Source organism: Neofelis nebulosa, chromosome 9, assembly GCF_028018385.1.
Source record: "Neofelis nebulosa isolate mNeoNeb1 chromosome 9, mNeoNeb1.pri, whole genome shotgun sequence".
Taxonomy (NCBI): domain Eukaryota; kingdom Metazoa; phylum Chordata; class Mammalia; order Carnivora; family Felidae; genus Neofelis; species Neofelis nebulosa.
In genome coordinates, this window is record NC_080790.1 from 124,899,448 (window position 1) to 124,915,421 (window position 15,974).

At 43.7% G+C, this 15,974-nt stretch overlaps 1 protein-coding gene across 1 annotated transcript in view; it reads left to right on the plus strand.

Moving 5' to 3' along the window:
- The window catches only part of IFT52 (intraflagellar transport 52), a 34,033-nt gene extending 18,757 nt beyond the window's left edge, over positions 1-15,276 (plus strand). Inside the window, exons 9-14 of the mRNA XM_058685669.1 lie at positions 761-829; positions 4,805-4,959; positions 9,300-9,387; positions 10,476-10,584; positions 13,292-13,437; positions 15,010-15,276. Of these exons, the coding sequence (XP_058541652.1) occupies positions 761-829; positions 4,805-4,959; positions 9,300-9,387; positions 10,476-10,584; positions 13,292-13,437; positions 15,010-15,057 (615 nt within the window). The 3' untranslated portion in view covers positions 15,058-15,276. The remainder of the gene's footprint in view (positions 1-760; positions 830-4,804; positions 4,960-9,299; positions 9,388-10,475; positions 10,585-13,291; positions 13,438-15,009) is intronic.
- Positions 15,277-15,974: the final 698 nt, after the last annotated feature.

Sequence of the window (15,974 nt, forward strand, 5' to 3'; positions counted from 1 at the left end):
TCCAAAGAGGGCTCTGTGCTGACAGGCTGATAGCAGTGAGCCCGATACGGGGCTCAAACTCACAAACCATGAGATCATGACCTGAGCCAAAGTCAGACACTCAACCGACTGAACCACCCAGGTGCCCCTTATTTATTTGTTTTTAAATGTTTATTTATTTTTGAGAGCGAGTGTATGATTGTGGGAAGGGCAGAGAGAGAGAGGAACAGAGGATCCAAAACAGGTTCTGCACTGATAGCAGAGAGCCCAACATGGGGCTCGAACCTACCAACTGTGAGATCATGACCTGAGCTGAAGTTGGATGCTCAATTGATTGGGCCACCGAGGCGTCCCAGTTTTTTAATTTATTTTTTTAAGTAATCTTTATACCCAACGTGGGACTCGAACTCATGACCCCAAGATCTAGAGTTGCATGCTCTTCTGACTGAGCCGGCCAGGTACCCCTGTCATGGGCACATTTAAACAGGAGTTGTTTTGGGATTGATCATGAGCAAGTTTTAATAAATTTTGGCCTGTGGTTAGAGGTGAAAGTGCCCTAAGACAAATAATAACTTTCCAGTAGTAAAAGTGACATTAGGTTGGGGAAAACTTTGAATTCGTATGATTTCACCAAGGGAATGGTGGTTACTCTTTTTTTTTGAATCACTGCTGTATAGTCTTTTTCCCTTTATCATTTTTTCTTAATTGATGTAGTTATCTAGTCCCACTTTGGTTTTCTCAAATAACCAAGTGTAACTCTGTGTTTGTTTTTTAAATCCAGGATGTTGTTTTCCAGTGGCTCACGACAGGAGACATCCACTTAAACCAGATTGATGCTGAGGACCCAGAGGTAGGGGTCTGTGAATCATTAAAAAACTTCAAAGTGAGTGGCACCTGGCTGGCTCAGTCAGAAGAGCATCCGACTATTGATCTCCAGGTCATGAGTCCGAGCCTCACATTTGGCATGGAACTTACTTAAAGAAAAAAAAACAAAAACAAAAACCCTTCTAAGTGAACAAATGGGTCCAGCCTGCCAGCACCAGCTCCAAAGGATTATGTATCTCTTACTTTATCTGTAAGACAGATGGAAAGAAGTGATGCTTTCTGGGGTGATGAAAACCACATTATAAAAAAATGATCAGTGAATTATAGAATTAATTGAGATGGGAACCTCTTTATATGTATATGCCAAGCTTTCAAGATCATTATTTGTAGGGAAATACTTCTTTCAGAAATACGAAGGATATAAAAATAACTTTTTTTGAATAAACATCATCTGAATTTAAATTTTAAACTATAAATTTTAGGATTTATATTTAGGATATATTTATCCTTTAGGATACTATTTATCAGATGGTGGAGAGTGAGACCAGCGTGGAAATAGGGGCCAGAAACCTGCTTGTCTATCCTGCTCCATTCTGGCCATCAGACCTTAAGCAGGCTATTTCTTTCTTTTTTTATTTATTTTATTTATTTTTTTAACATTTACTTATTATTAAGAGACAGACACAGAGCATGAGCAGGGGAGGGGCTGAGAGATGGAGAGACACAGAATCCGAAGCAGGCTCCAGGCTCCAAGCTGTCAGCACAGAGCCCGACACAGGGCTCAAACTCACAAACTGCGAGACCATGACCTGAGCCGAAGTTGGACGCTCAACTGACTGAGCCACCCAGGCACCCCATTAAGCAGGCTATTTCTAACCCTTTCTTGTCCTGGTTTTCTCATCTCTCACAGACACACCAATATCTGTACTCTGTCTCACAGGATAATTGTGAGACCTCAATTAATAGATGTATACTTACTTATTAAATTAAAAGGTGTAGGAAGTGCTATACAGCTGTCAGACTTTCTTAAACACTTGTATTTATTATATACAAGCACTGTGTATCATATACTTCCACATAAATCATCTTATATAATCCTTACAACAGCCCTGGGAAGGAGATGGTCTTATTCTCATCTTAGAGATGAGGAAATGGAAATTCTGCAAGATTGCAGTATGCCCCAAGAGCAAACACTTGCAGAGCCAGAACTGAAACCCAGGTCTCGATTCAAAGTCTGCTTGTTCTGGAGCGCCTGGATGACTTAGTCCGTTAAGCATCTGACTCTAGATTTTGGTTTAGGTCATGATCTCATAGTTTGTGAGATCGAGCCCTGTGTTGGGCTCTGTGCTGACAGTGTGGAGCCTGCTTGGGATTCTCTTTCTCCCTCTCTCTGCCCCTCGCTCCCACGCGTGCTTGAGTGTGTGTTTTCTTTCTCTCTCAAAATAAATAAAAACCCCAAAAATGTTTATTTTAAAAAATAAAAAAATTAAAACAAAAAACAAAAACCCAAAGTCTACTTGCTCTACAATTGTGTCTCTGTTTCTTAAACTCTGAAGTGTGAGGAAAGTGATTTCCTGGCTGCGGATAGCAGGGAGTGGGTAAGAATATGGTCAGAAATGGTGGACTGCTGCCTGCTTCCTCCCTCGGCTGAGGGTGTGGCCTCCCCAAAATGGACTTGGGTTAGGAAACAGAAGAGCCCCGTGTCTAAAACATTCCCTCATACGGAAACATGAAGTATATGGATGTTTTGCTTAAATTCCTCCCGAAAAGTGATATAAGCCTCCCAAATAAAACAGTTGGGGTACAGTCAGGAATTCACTTTTCAGATCTCACAGGACCCAACTCTTGAGTGGATAGCATCTTTGGCAGCTGCCAGTCCTAGTTAGGGCGTTGGGGGCCGAGGGAAGCAGCACTACGAGATGCTGTGTCTGCTCCTGGTCTTTGTGGCCACCTGCTCTTACTAAGTTTCTGCCATTCCTGTTTTCTAGCTGAGGAAATGGAAGTAAGTACATTCTTCAAGGTCCCTGCTGAAATTGATACCTGGCCAGCCATAACTAATGCGCATGTTAGGCTGATTCTGGAGCGTGTGCTTTTCTGCTGCTCTGTTGTTGACTGTCTACTGCATGCGACACTGGACTGGTTCAGAAGGGAAGTGTCAATAGGGAGCCAGAGGAAGATGGGGTCGTTGAGGCCTTTCTCTAAAATCATGCAGTCTCCTGTATGTTCTGCATATGAGACCTGGTGCAAATGTCCTTTGCATTGTAAGGCTTTGGCAAGTAAAATGCTGGGCCCAGTAATGCTGTAAAGTAAGAAATTCTGAAAATCCAAACTTCATATGATTTCAGATAAAATCTTATGTTGGAATAGGTTTCAAACCCAGACAACAGCTCAGTTTCAAATGTTACTTAATGAAATGGTAGCTGAGTAAAGAGCTAAGAGGATTTACATGACAAGTTTTAATCTCTAAATCTGCTAGGAAGTCATGAAAACCAGTGGTCTTGGGAACACTTATGTTTCTGTCTGGACATCTAAGGTCTTGATGGTTTTCTGAACTAGGATTTGGTAGCAAGTCTCTGTGCAAAGATGCGAACCATCCTCAGGACCTTTGGGATGCTTGGCCCTTACTGATGTTCCTGCTGTGCGTGTTCTGACACAGTCAGGGCCTTTGTTATTGCTCTCACCTTCAACCCCCATTCTGTTACCGGGTTGAAACCTCTAACACAGACATATCTCTTGGGACATACATCTCTTGGGATATAGAGAAAAACGAGCCTGTTTGTATAGGCTTATTTCTGTAATGCTTAAGTGTGTTTCCTCAAGTTCTGGCACTGGAAAATGTGGAACACATTGTTGCAGGGGACTTCAGAGGGCAATTAGGAGTCAACTTCTTGTTGTCAGCACGCCTTTATTTAAAGTTAAATGTACTTTTTAGGTAGGTAATGCATTCACAGTTGGGAATTCAAAAGCATACGCAATGAACAGTTTCCCTCCTGTTTTTGCTGAACCACTTTGTCCCCCTCCCCAGTGACAACAATCTCAACTGTTTCTTGTATATTCTTCCAGAGATGTTTTATATATCTATAAGCAAACAAGTATGTGTGTGTATCTCCTTCCTTTTTGTTTTACACAAATGGTACTATATACACTGTGTGTATTCACCACCTTAGTTTTTAAAATTGGCAATATGTCTTAGAGATGTTTCCTTATTTACATATAAAGAGCTTTCTTTCTATTTTTGTTCATTTTGTTTCTTTAAGACTATTTTCTAATGTTTGTACTGTAGTATGTTTAACCAGTCTCCTATTGATGGACATTTAGGTTTTCCTGGTCTTTTACAGTTACCAGCACACAGCATGTGTCATCATTTAGGGCTCTCAGCAGTGCTGGAGGCATGTCCTTGGTTAGGTGAGAAGGGCTGGGATCTAGTGTCCAAGTGGGAGGGTCATCTGTGCCGGGGTCACAGGCGGTTCATACATATAACAGGAGAGGAAGCCGAGTATAAGGCCTAGATGCTGGTGGGTGGATAGCTGTAGTGGGAGCTTGTGGACTGTCTTTTATGATTGCTTCTGTTTTCTCAACTGAAATAGAAAATAAGGTCTTCAGCTAAAATTAAGAACGGTAAAATTGTTTGAGATGGATGAAGTGACAAAAGGAAGGTATTGCCTAGGACAACGGGAAGTGAATGAACTAGGCAAATACAGCTGATTACTGAGCACTTGAGATCAGTGGTCATGAAATCAAAAGGAGGCCAGTCGGCATGGTTGTTTATCCAGCTGTGTTCAGTACTGCATGAGGAATTACAGAGTTGGATTTAACCAGCGTTGGGGTTTAGCCAAGTGACTTTTATTCCTCTTTCCACATGAAATGGCTTATTTAAGGTTTAGTTGTTAGTGACCAGAGACAGTGAAATCTCTTGGCAAGAGCAGAACTATTGCAGAGTTAGACAGATGAAATTCTTACTCCTGCTGTGCTGTGTGATGAACCCTCTTGTGGCTTTCAGATTTCCGACTACATGATGCTGCCCGACACAGCCACCCTGTCAGAGCGGCTTCGAGTGTGTCTCCAGGAGGGCGATGAGAACCCAAGAGACTTTACCACCCTCTTCGATCTGTCCATTTACCAGCTGGATACCACCTCCCTCCCCAAGGTCATCAAGTCAGTACCTGTAGCTCTCAGCTGCACTGCACTTCATTCTTGAGTGTTTGGTTTGAAAACATGAGCCTGGGGACGGGAGATAGGGTCATGGCATATGTGGTATGCAAAACATGTTCTCAGATCTCTGATGAGATCGACAAAGATAGCTGAGAAAATTGGGGTGGGGGTTGCAGTTATTAGTCTCCTGTTGTGTCCCAGGCTCTGTATCAGGCATTTGGGGCAACCAGCTTGTCCTGGTTTGCTTAGGACTTACCTGGTTTCCGCAAAGAGGGTCTCATGCCCCCAGGAGCTCCCAGTAAAGTGAGTTGGTTAGGCAAGGTGCCCTGCAGGCACTGCATGTTATTACTTCACTTCATACTTTGAAGTGCCTCTGAATTACCTGCTGCATTTCCAGCTGAGGAAACAGGTTTAGGGAGGGTAAGGTCTTCTCCCAAGGTGGGAGCCTGAATGGCTTTCAGACTGGGGCTTTCTCTTGTTTCATTGCCTGCTCTGTTGCCTGCTTGTTGTTATTGTCCATTCCTAATGACAGGGACAGAGACTGAGGGCAACATTTCTCAGCCTCTTTGGCCAGGCATGGGGTTTACATCTGGATAAACCAAAGGCTGAAGGTGTAAACTACTGATGAGTGTCTAACTTCCTACTGCTGTATTTATGTTCAGGTTCCCCAGATACTTACTGACCACCTCCTGTGCCAGGCACTGTGTCCACAGTTCATGGTTTAATGCAGGAGACAGACAGAGGCTGTGGTGCAAGGTCATTATATTAATGCTAAACATGGGCGTAATGAAGAGTGAGAATTTGACTCTTAAGGGGGTGAGCAGGGAAGCCTTTATGAAAGAGGGGCCCTCTTAGCCAGGCATTGATTCTTTCAACAAACAGTTTAGGGGGCCTTGTGTCTGCTTGGCACTGTACTGGGTGCTCCCCCGTAAGGGGTGAAGAGGCTTCAGGAGATGACAGGGATGTTCAGAGAGAGAGGTGGGCGATGATGTAGCTTCTGTGCAAAGCCCACATGTTCACATGTGTAGGTGTGTCCAGGCAAGGAAGTTTATTTCTAACTGCTCTTTGAACTGCATTTAGCCTTGACTTCAAATGAGGCCAACTTAGTAATAGTTGAAAGCTTGGTCCTCTGAAGTGCCCTGCAACAATCTGTTCTGTGTTCTCCAGCACGGGCACTTGAGGAGACCTGCCTGAGCATCACAGAAATAAGAAGCCAAGGCAGACAGCCTGAGGCTCAGGTCAAGGGCCTAATTTGTGAATGGGATGCTAGTAAAGACCTCTAGAGGAGGGACAGGATTGAATCTGTTTTCTAAAACCAGATAAAACAATGCCTTGCGGCAGTTTATACAATTGATGGGGGGGGAGGGGGGAGTAGAAGAAACCAGCTAGGCGACTGTTGACAGTAGATTGGAGGGTTGAGGGGCGACACTGGTGGGAGCAGTAGCTGTGGTTTCAAGAGATGTTTGGGAAGAAAGAATCCTAAGCCACAGGCCATGGAAGGCTGTGATGGCAAGGTCAGAGATAGTGGTTTCTCCCTCAGGGATCTGGGCACCTGGCAGTGCTGTGGACTGGCTCTCAGGATGCAGGGAGAGGAGAGAGAGAGGAGTTCTGCTCCAGGCGCCTCCATCTGATGTGGCTGAGAGGTTGCCCTGTGAAGAATGCAGGTGGAACCACCAGTGTAGATACTGAAGAGGCCTAGAGAAGGTGATTAGAAAAGTGGGGGAAGGGCTAGGTACTCTCAAGGACAGCACTGGAGTGGGAATTGGGCTGGAGACAGGGCCTCACAGCTACCCTTGCTTTTGAGGAGGAGAAGAGGAGGGCCTTTGGCAAGCTGGGGAGAAGGAGCTGGACGGGCAGGGGAGTGCCGGCAGCAGGAGAATCCCTGGAAGGGTGTGGAGCAGGGATTAGGAAAGAACTGGGAAACTGGGAAACCAGATGGCCTGGAGATGGGCCCAGGGCTCCTCCTCCTCTGTGGTTGGAACTTTTCTCAGAATAACAAAAGGCACAGCAGGCTGCCCCACTTGTGAGTTATAGTCCACCCAGTTTCTGCCTTTGCTTTCTGTCATCTTCTGATGTGGTTTACATCAGGGTGTTGTGACTGTGCTGAATGTGGGATTGATTGGAACCATTATTTTAGTGCCATCAGAGTCAAGTAGTAGATATTTTGGAGCTTAGATAGCTCTTTTAATTGAATTTGTCTTTTATACCAAAGCAAAGGACAGTAGTTACGGGCCAGTTTCTATATGGTGCTCTTAGGAATTTATATTTGGTAGTAACATCTTTTGAATACAATTCCTCTTTTGTAAGTAAAAATTCGATTAGCCTTTAAATATTTAAACATCTGAATGATGTTGCTCTGAAGTAACTTCATTTGTCCATCTGGTATTTACTGATGCCTGTGGGGGTAAGGTAGAGACAAAGAGCGTGGAGTCCCTGCCTTCTGAGTTCATGGACTGATGGGTTGGGGACTGAGACATAGAGTGGTGAAAACACAGTGCCAGAGGTCAGGCCAGGGTGTTCTGGAAATAGATAACTCAGCCCCATTTCATAGGTTTCTATTTAGCATTGGCATTTGTTCCTCCCCTTATCCCCCCCGCCCAGCACCCCCACCCCGCAGTCAGCTTTCTGAATTAGGTTTTCTTGGTTTTAAGATTAGTTTCTCCACGCATCCCCCACTCCCATCAAGCGCACGGTGACTCGTAGGTGGAGGAAGATTTGGGCGAGTTGCGAGCTGAGCAAGAAAGAGAAGATGCACTGGTGTTTGTTTTCTTATTCACACAGGGCTTCAGTGTAGCCAGCTCCATCTGCAGACAGAAAGCAAAAAATCATGGCTGGGATGGCCAAGGCCAGAAAATCATGGCAGCAGGGTTCTTCGTGTGCCAGTGGTGGGACCTTTAGCTTAAACACTGCCCCTAATGACATTCTGCCTTCAGTATAGACTGAGTCATGGGGCTTTGGGTTGGCAGGGATTGGCCAGCTCTGAGTTCTAATCTTGCCTTTGTCACTTCTTACCCATGTGACCTTGGGAAGCTTCTTTATCTCTATACTTCTGCTTTTTTTTTTCTATAAGAGATTATACCCACTGACCAGGGTTGTTTTGCAGTCGGTACTCAGTGAAAGTTATTCCTGTTCCCTCCCTAGGGATCTTCTGCATTGCCAGGAAAGCTTCTTCGCCCCAGGCACCTGGGAATAGTGGAGGCAGTGATAGCAGTCAGCTCCGCTAAGTGCCTTTCTGAAGTCACAGACCTCTTTCCTTTCTAAAATCACTTGTCCATAGGAGCAGGCATGAACTTTGTTCACACCCATTGACATTTGCTTGTTTAGCTTAATTTTAAAAGGTCACAAATGTGTTCATAGTTTAAATTAGGTGAGTATATTTTAATTTGCCTCATTTCCAGAGGAGTTCAGCCAGCTTACAAAATTATTACGCTGCAAAAGGATAAAAGGAATGTTTGAGAGAATGGAGGCAGAGGGGAAGCCATAATCAAAAAGAAACACAGGGGTAAGGTCAGCACTTGACTCTGTAAACTCATCACTGGTGTTCTCCCTCTGCTATAGCCACTCTGGCTGCCCTGAGGTTCTGTGAAAATATCTAGCACCCTTATTCCTGTTCTCCTTGCTCTTGCCTCTGCCTGGGATACTTTTGAAAGTAAGTGCATGACTTCCTCCCTCACTTCACTCAGGGCTTCTCTCACTTCTCTCACTTCTTCACTCAGGGCTGTACCCCCTGCCTCTTCCCTGTCTTTATCCCTCTGTCCTGGTTTGCTTTTCTTCTTACTACGTATTGACACCTGTCATCTAGGGTCTTGTTTATTGCGTGTCTCTCCTCTAGTAGAATGTAAGTTTACGAGGGCTGCCTTGGTCTCTTGTTTTCACCGTTGCTGTTCTCCTGGTGTATAAAACCGCCTGGTGCACAGTACATATTCAGTAAATACTTGCTGAGTGAGCACACAGAAGTATATATTGTATAGATCTGTTCAGTTGCAAGAAGCAGACTTCAGATTTGACTCCTGTCTCTTGGTGGTGAAAAAAAATAAGGAAACAGAGTGAGTTACCACATTTATAGTGTCCACTGGGTAAAAAGAAAAAGCCTGTCTAGGAGAAGCCTGATATGAAACTTGAAAAAACTTTCCCCTTCAGTTCACAGTATAGTTGTGCCGTGTGACACAGTAGGGAATATTCGTGAAAGGATCGTTACATACACCAACACATTTTGTGTGCTTTTCTGTGAAAGTGTTGAACCACGTGATTTGATGGAGAACAGCGCAGTGTGGTCGGTTAGATGTGCTTTGCCACAGTGTCTCATCCTGATTCCTGCTTTTTTTGTCTTCTTGCTAACACAGGGCCCATGAACAGCTAAATGTGAAACATGAACCTCTCCAGCTCATCCAACCTCAGTTTGAGACCCCACTGCCAGCCCTTCAGCCAGCGGTGAGTAGGTGTGCATGGGGATCCTGCTACAGAACCCCACTGTTTGTCCTTACTTTCCAGCGGGGCCATCACATGGTCCTTCTCCCAACCATGTGTAGTTGTACACCCAATGCATGTGGTACTTCTCAGGAAGTTGTGTTTCTCTGGCTCTAAACATGCAGAGACCAAACCTATTAGTACTCCTTAGGGACTTCCACTGGGTGTAGCTCCCAACTGAGAAATCAAGGGCGTGGACTTTTCTGGTCGTTAAGCATTTCCCATCTTGTGTACTTGGAGGGTATATAGGAGAAATCCTGGGTGGAAAGGAGGAAATGCTTTGTACTGCAGCTTTCTAGGCAACAGGCCCTCAGATTCATAGCACAGTCTGTAGCCCAGGGGGTAGTCACGTGTGCACAGGTCACTTTCAACATTCCAGTCCAGCATTAAGTCAACTTACCTTCAAAACTCTCTTATCCCACCACATTCTGGAATACACTTTCTTTTTTTTTTTTTTTTTTTTTATTTATTTTTGGGACAGACAGAGACAGAGCATGAACGGGGGAGGGGCAGAGAGAGAGGGAGACACAGAATTGGAAACAGGCTCCAGGCTCCGAGCCATCAGCCCAGAGCCTGACGCGGGGCTCGAACTCACGGACCGCGAGATCGTGACCTGGCTGAAGTCGGACGCTTAACCGACTGCGCCACCCAGGCGCCCCTGGAATACACTTTCTACATGGATCTACATCTGCTTCCCCAATTTCTGCCCCTAATGAACTCATAGTTAAATGAGAAACAAGTTGTCCAATCAGATGTTCAACACAAATAAGCATAATTATCCCCAAGCTTTTGTCCTTGCACAAGTTAGTGGGCACTGGTGTGTCAGTTTGATCAGTTTAGTGCTGTTTTAGAGCTGGTTCTGTTTGATTGCTTACAGTGCACTAGTCCTCTTGCTTGATATGGTCTAACGGGTTAGGGCAGGAGGAGGTGACAGGCATTTGGGTGGTTCATCCCAGGGAAGGGCTGAATTGGCTTCTCATTTCCTTCCATCTTATCACTGTCAGTTGTGGCTTTGCATGCCTTCTTTCATGAAAGACCTGATTTCCTTTCAGGTTTTCCCTCCCAGCTTCAGGGAGTTACCACCTCCCCCACTGGAGCTGTTTGACTTGGATGAGACATTCTCTTCGGAGAAGGCCCGCCTCGCTCAGATTACCAATAAGTGTAAGTTTGGCCAGGTTTTTTTTTTTTTGTTTGTTTTCTTTTGTAAGTTTTATGTAGTTGTGAACTTCTGAGATTTGCCATGAGAGAAAGCTGGAGTTTGTTCAGGGAGAACAAAATATGAATGGCAGTGTAAAATGAGAGTTTCTGTTTATTTCATGTAAATGATATTGGTTGTTTCTCTCAGGCCAGTTTGCTCAGTGAGTTAGAACATGATGCAAAGCAGAAGCCACGGTCTCAGCTTTAACCCTTATAGGTCTTTAGTTCTTTTTTTTTTTTTTTTTTTTTTTAATTTTTTTTTTTTCAACACTTTTTATTTATTTTTGGGACAGAGAGAGACAGAGCATGAACGGGGGAGGGGCAGAGAGAGAGGGAGACACAGAATCGGAAACAGGCTCCAGGCTCCGAGCCATCAGCCCAGGGCCTGACGCGGGGCTCGAACTCACGGGCCGTGAGATCGTGACCTGGCTGAAGTCGGACGCTTAACCGACTGCGCCACCCAGGCGCCCCAGTTCTGACTTATTGAGTAACCATAGGATGCATTCTGACCCTGGCTGCCACTTAGCAAGTCTAGGTCATCGGTCATACGAGCCGTTAAATAAGAAAATTCAGTCAAGGCCAGAAGAATTATAGAGACTTCAGATCGGAAGGGATCCTGGGAGAGTTATGTGTACCCACCTTGACATGTGGATGAGGAGGTGAGGCCCCAAGCCTCATGCCTACGAGGTGAGTGGTCCTCCTGACTCTTGGCCCAGTGCTCCCCTGACATGCATAGCAAATGGGCCTGCACACAGGTGCTCAGAGGCATAAAATTAACCATCCATTTTGAGGCAGTGACCCCACTCCTGAGAATCTAATCTAAGGAGATATGTGAAGGCATATAGATGATTACTATGTTATTTATTTTTTAAATTAGGAATAAAAATTATTTACCCATTGGGAATAGGCTTAGGGTACACTAGCAGGGGAATGGTAGTAAATTGTGTCACATTTATTTGATGGGATGACATGTCATTATAAAAGAGGTTTCCAGGGGCCAGGGAGTGACACTGATAGAACTTAAGTGAGAATCCTAAATGAGGAAGGGCAGGATATAAAATTCCATGTTCACTAGGATCCTAACTATGAACAACATCTATATGTACCCAAGGACCAGGAAGGAGACTGCAAAAATAAAAACAGTTCAGTGTAGAACACCTTAACTGCATCTCTCTTCTTTGTCAAGCCTTGTGGTAAGTGCTGAACAGCAAAAATTAGCAAGATGTCGTGATTGGTGCAGTAGGAATAACACACCTGTGAAGTGTCAGATGGTTTGACCCAGCATTTCTGTTTCTAATTTATCTAGTTTATCCAAAGAAATCCTTGTAGAAATGTGAAACAAAAAATTATAGCTATAGAGATATTAATTGTAGCATTAAAAAATTGACAACAGTCTAATGGCCCATCAGTAGAGGGTTTGGTTTAAAAAATAACGAAATATTATACATCTGTTAAAGGAAAGATACAGAGCATAAGCTTTGACATAAGATGTCCATGAGACATCGTTAAATAATGAAAGCAACTTACAGAACTATTATAGTTTGATCCTATTTTTTACACATATGTAAATATGTAGGCATACATGGCAATAATTACCTTAGGTGGTATCAGTGGATATAGAGTTGGGGCAAGAGATTTTTGCAGCTGTATGGTTTGATTTTTTTTTTTTTTTTTTTTTTTTTTTGAGAGAGAGAGAGTGTGTGTGTGCATGCACGAGTAGGGGAGGGGCAGAGGGAAAGGGAGAGAGAGAATCTCAAGCAGACTCCATGCCCAGTGTGGAGCCTGACATGGGGCTTGATCTCACGACTGACCATGAGATCATGACCTGGGCTGAAATCAAGAGTCAGATGCTTAACTGAGCCACCGAGGTGCCCCTATGGTTTGAATATTTTAATAAAAAACTTACATTTCTATCATAGCTTTAAAAAATGCACATCAGAAGGGGAAAACAGAAAGGAATTACAGTATAGTGTAAGAAGGGCTGTAATGGCTGTCCATCCTTGATATAGGGCTGCTGGGGATGGCTGCACAGAGATATGTTATTGGTGGAATTATGAGTGATTTTTTTTCTTCTTTCATTTCCTTTTCTATAATATTGCTATAATAAATGCTATTTAAAATACTCATATGCCCTTCTCATAATTGTCCTTGCTACATTCAGAGAATGGTAATTTGATTTCCTTCTAGTTCCTCCTATTCTTTGTAATGTAGGAATGCTGGATCTGGGAATAGGAGAGCCAGAGCCATTCCAGCTTTATTCTAAAGTGTAATTTACTTAATTTTGAGAGAAAGAGAGAGGGAGAGGGAGAGAGACTACCAAGCAGGCTCCACATTGTCAGCAGGGAGCCCGATGCTCGAACTCACTAACTGCAAGACCATGACCTGAGCTGAAATCAAGAGTCGGATGATGCTTAACTGACTGAGCCACCCGGGCGCCCCCAGCTTTATTCTAATTAGGAGTGTCACACTTTTGTCCTGATTTATAAAAGCAGCACATCAGAGATCTCTTTAGTTTGTTACTGTGTAGGTCCTGTGGTCACATTACCCTAGGAAAAGTGAGTGATCTTGAGAGGTATAGGAACCTGACAAGGGGACACCTATACCACAGTAAGTCTGTACTTTGGAAAGGACAGGAAATAAGGGTTAATCTGACTGCTCCAACTGTGCTTAGGTACTGAAGAAGACCTGGAATTCTACGTCAGGAAGTGTGGTGATATTCTTGGAGTAACCAGTAAACTACCAAAGGACCAACAAGATGCCAAACATATCCTTGAGCACATCTTCTTCCAAGTAGTGGAGTTCAAGAAGTTGAATCAGGTAGAGCCTAGAAAGCCCACTGAAGTGGAAGCTCTTTGAGTGGTGGTATCTTCCATAAACTGGACTTCTCGTATTTTATGCCATTCATTCATTCTGCAAGTATTTATTAAGTATCTACTAGGTAAACAAAACAGACCATGATCCCTGCACTTATGTTCTAGCTGAAGCTTGACAGAAGACAATAAACATAATAGATAAGTCAATCACATGCTATGCTAGAAGGTGATGGCATAGAAAAAGTAGAGCAGGGATCAAGCGTGCTGAATGTGGCAGTATTAAATAGGGTGGTTAGGGTAGGTCTCACTACAAAGGTGATATTGGAGCAAAGGCCTGAAAGTGTTGAGGATTTTGCCATGCAGATAGCTGGGAGATGAGTGTCCCTGGCAGAGGGAGACCTGTACAAAGTCCTGAAGGCTGGGCTTGGCCTGGCTTTTTTGAGGCATAGCAGTGATGTCAATGTTGCTAGAGAGACCTGAGCACAGGATACAGAAGCGGGCCATGAGGTCAGCACCTCATGACGGAAATCATCTTTCTCTGGACTGAGGATCAAGGGCTTTAAAATTATGCCTGGCCTTCATTTTGTCTATCCCTTGATGAGATTTCTAAAATTAAATGTTCAACCACCGTTGGAAATGGGCATTTATATACTACCTATTCTACCGATGGGAGAATAAATTTGTCCCACTTTTCTGGAGAGCTTTTTTATATTGCTTAAAAGTCCTCAAAATGTATGTACCTTTGACACAGCAATTCTAATCCTCAGAATTTGTCTTAGTAATATAATCCTGAATGTGTGTAGATTTGCCAACCAGGATGCTCCGTGTAGCACTGTTTTAACAGAAGAAAAATCTTCATCAGTATGGAGCTAGTTAAGTACCAAGGGCGCATCCCTAAGATTAAAAATGTTTAGAAGAATGTTTAAGGACTTGGGAAGACATTCAGGATATGGTAAATGGGGTTGGGGGGAAGGGCTATAAATATATACATACTTAGGATTGTATGTGCTGAGTGGAATGGTTGGAATCTACTGGCAGGGACTGACTCTGCTGGGTACTCATGATGCTAGATGTTGGGGCTGTGGTAGTAAACAAGATGAAAGTGGCCTTTGCTATCTCTTCCTGAGCCACATGCAGTGGGGGAGACTGGAATATATAGGGGCAATTAACAGCGCTCTGATATAATGCCGTGAGGAGCACAGAAGTGAGTTGATATAACTGCGGAGCACTGAAATGTGGAATTTTGCTCAGGTAGGTTCTCAGCAGTACTCACCCTGCTGACAAGGCAGAGACAGGCCCCTAAGGCCAAGATAAGAAGTCTGGTGTGGTATTTGCCTTGGTGCCTTCAACTGTATTTGCTCCCCGCTCATTGCGGTGGGTGGCGGGCAGTAGTCAAAAGCCCTGTCCTGAGAGTGAAAACTTGATCCTCCAGCTGGATTCAGCCTTAAAGCCAGAGATTACTATATGTCCCAATTAATGATGGTTCAGAATCTTAATCAAAGTATAAAACACCAGACTTCCCATTTCATGCTTTGTACTGAAATACTAAAATTCTGTGTCTTATTTCTTCATTCAGGAACACGACATTGATACAAGTGAACCAGCCTTCCAGAACAATTTCTGAGGACCATGCCTCTTGAAGCATCTTCTGCCTCCTGATTCCTTTGTAAACTATTTTTGAATTGTTTCTCAATTCCTTATCAACATTGTCTATACACTCTTTCTTCCATGAGTTGTGGAAGGTCTGTGCGTCTTCTGTAGTGCCCAGATAGGTATAGCGTTTCTAACAAGATCCTTATGTAAGATACATTCCATTTTTAAGATTAAACCTACTGAATCTGTACTTTTATAATTTATGAAAGTCTTTCATTGAAGTCTTTTCTTCCAACTGTAGTTCTGAATTTGAGTCTCCTTTATCAAAGGCATAAATGTCAATATTATAATATTATTCAGCTTTTGGACTACCTCAAGGATATAAAGCAAACTTAACCCACATGACCTGTTCGCCAAATGTGCTTAATGAAAAAGATGAAATAGTAGATAGATACCTTCCTTACATAGATCACTCACCCCTTCCTTTCTCAGCTACCCCCAGGACACAACCATTTGGAGGCTATTGTCTCCATTCACACTTTACCACCCTCCTCTGAGCTCCTGAAGCACTGAATTGTCATTTTCGGTTATGATGATGTGATCATCTGTCCCAAGGACAATGGGAAAGACTGTACGTGCTTGAATGGGACAGCTGGGTACTGGATACACTGGGGACCTGCATTGGTGGACCCTCAAAGCCAGATAGAAGATTGCAGAGCCACTACCAGTGTGTAAGGAATGTGTTGCAATGGGAACAGTTTAGCTGGTGGGTTCTATAAAGATGGGAACTGTGGAAGGAAGGCCATTTATGGAGACTGATATAACCCCAAGAGGAAGTAATGAGGATGAACTCAAGTGCTGTTGTAAGAAAGGTGGCATTTTGAAATAGATTTGGTCTGATGGTTGGAAGGTCAGATTGGCAAGATTTTGAGCCTGATATCCTGGGAA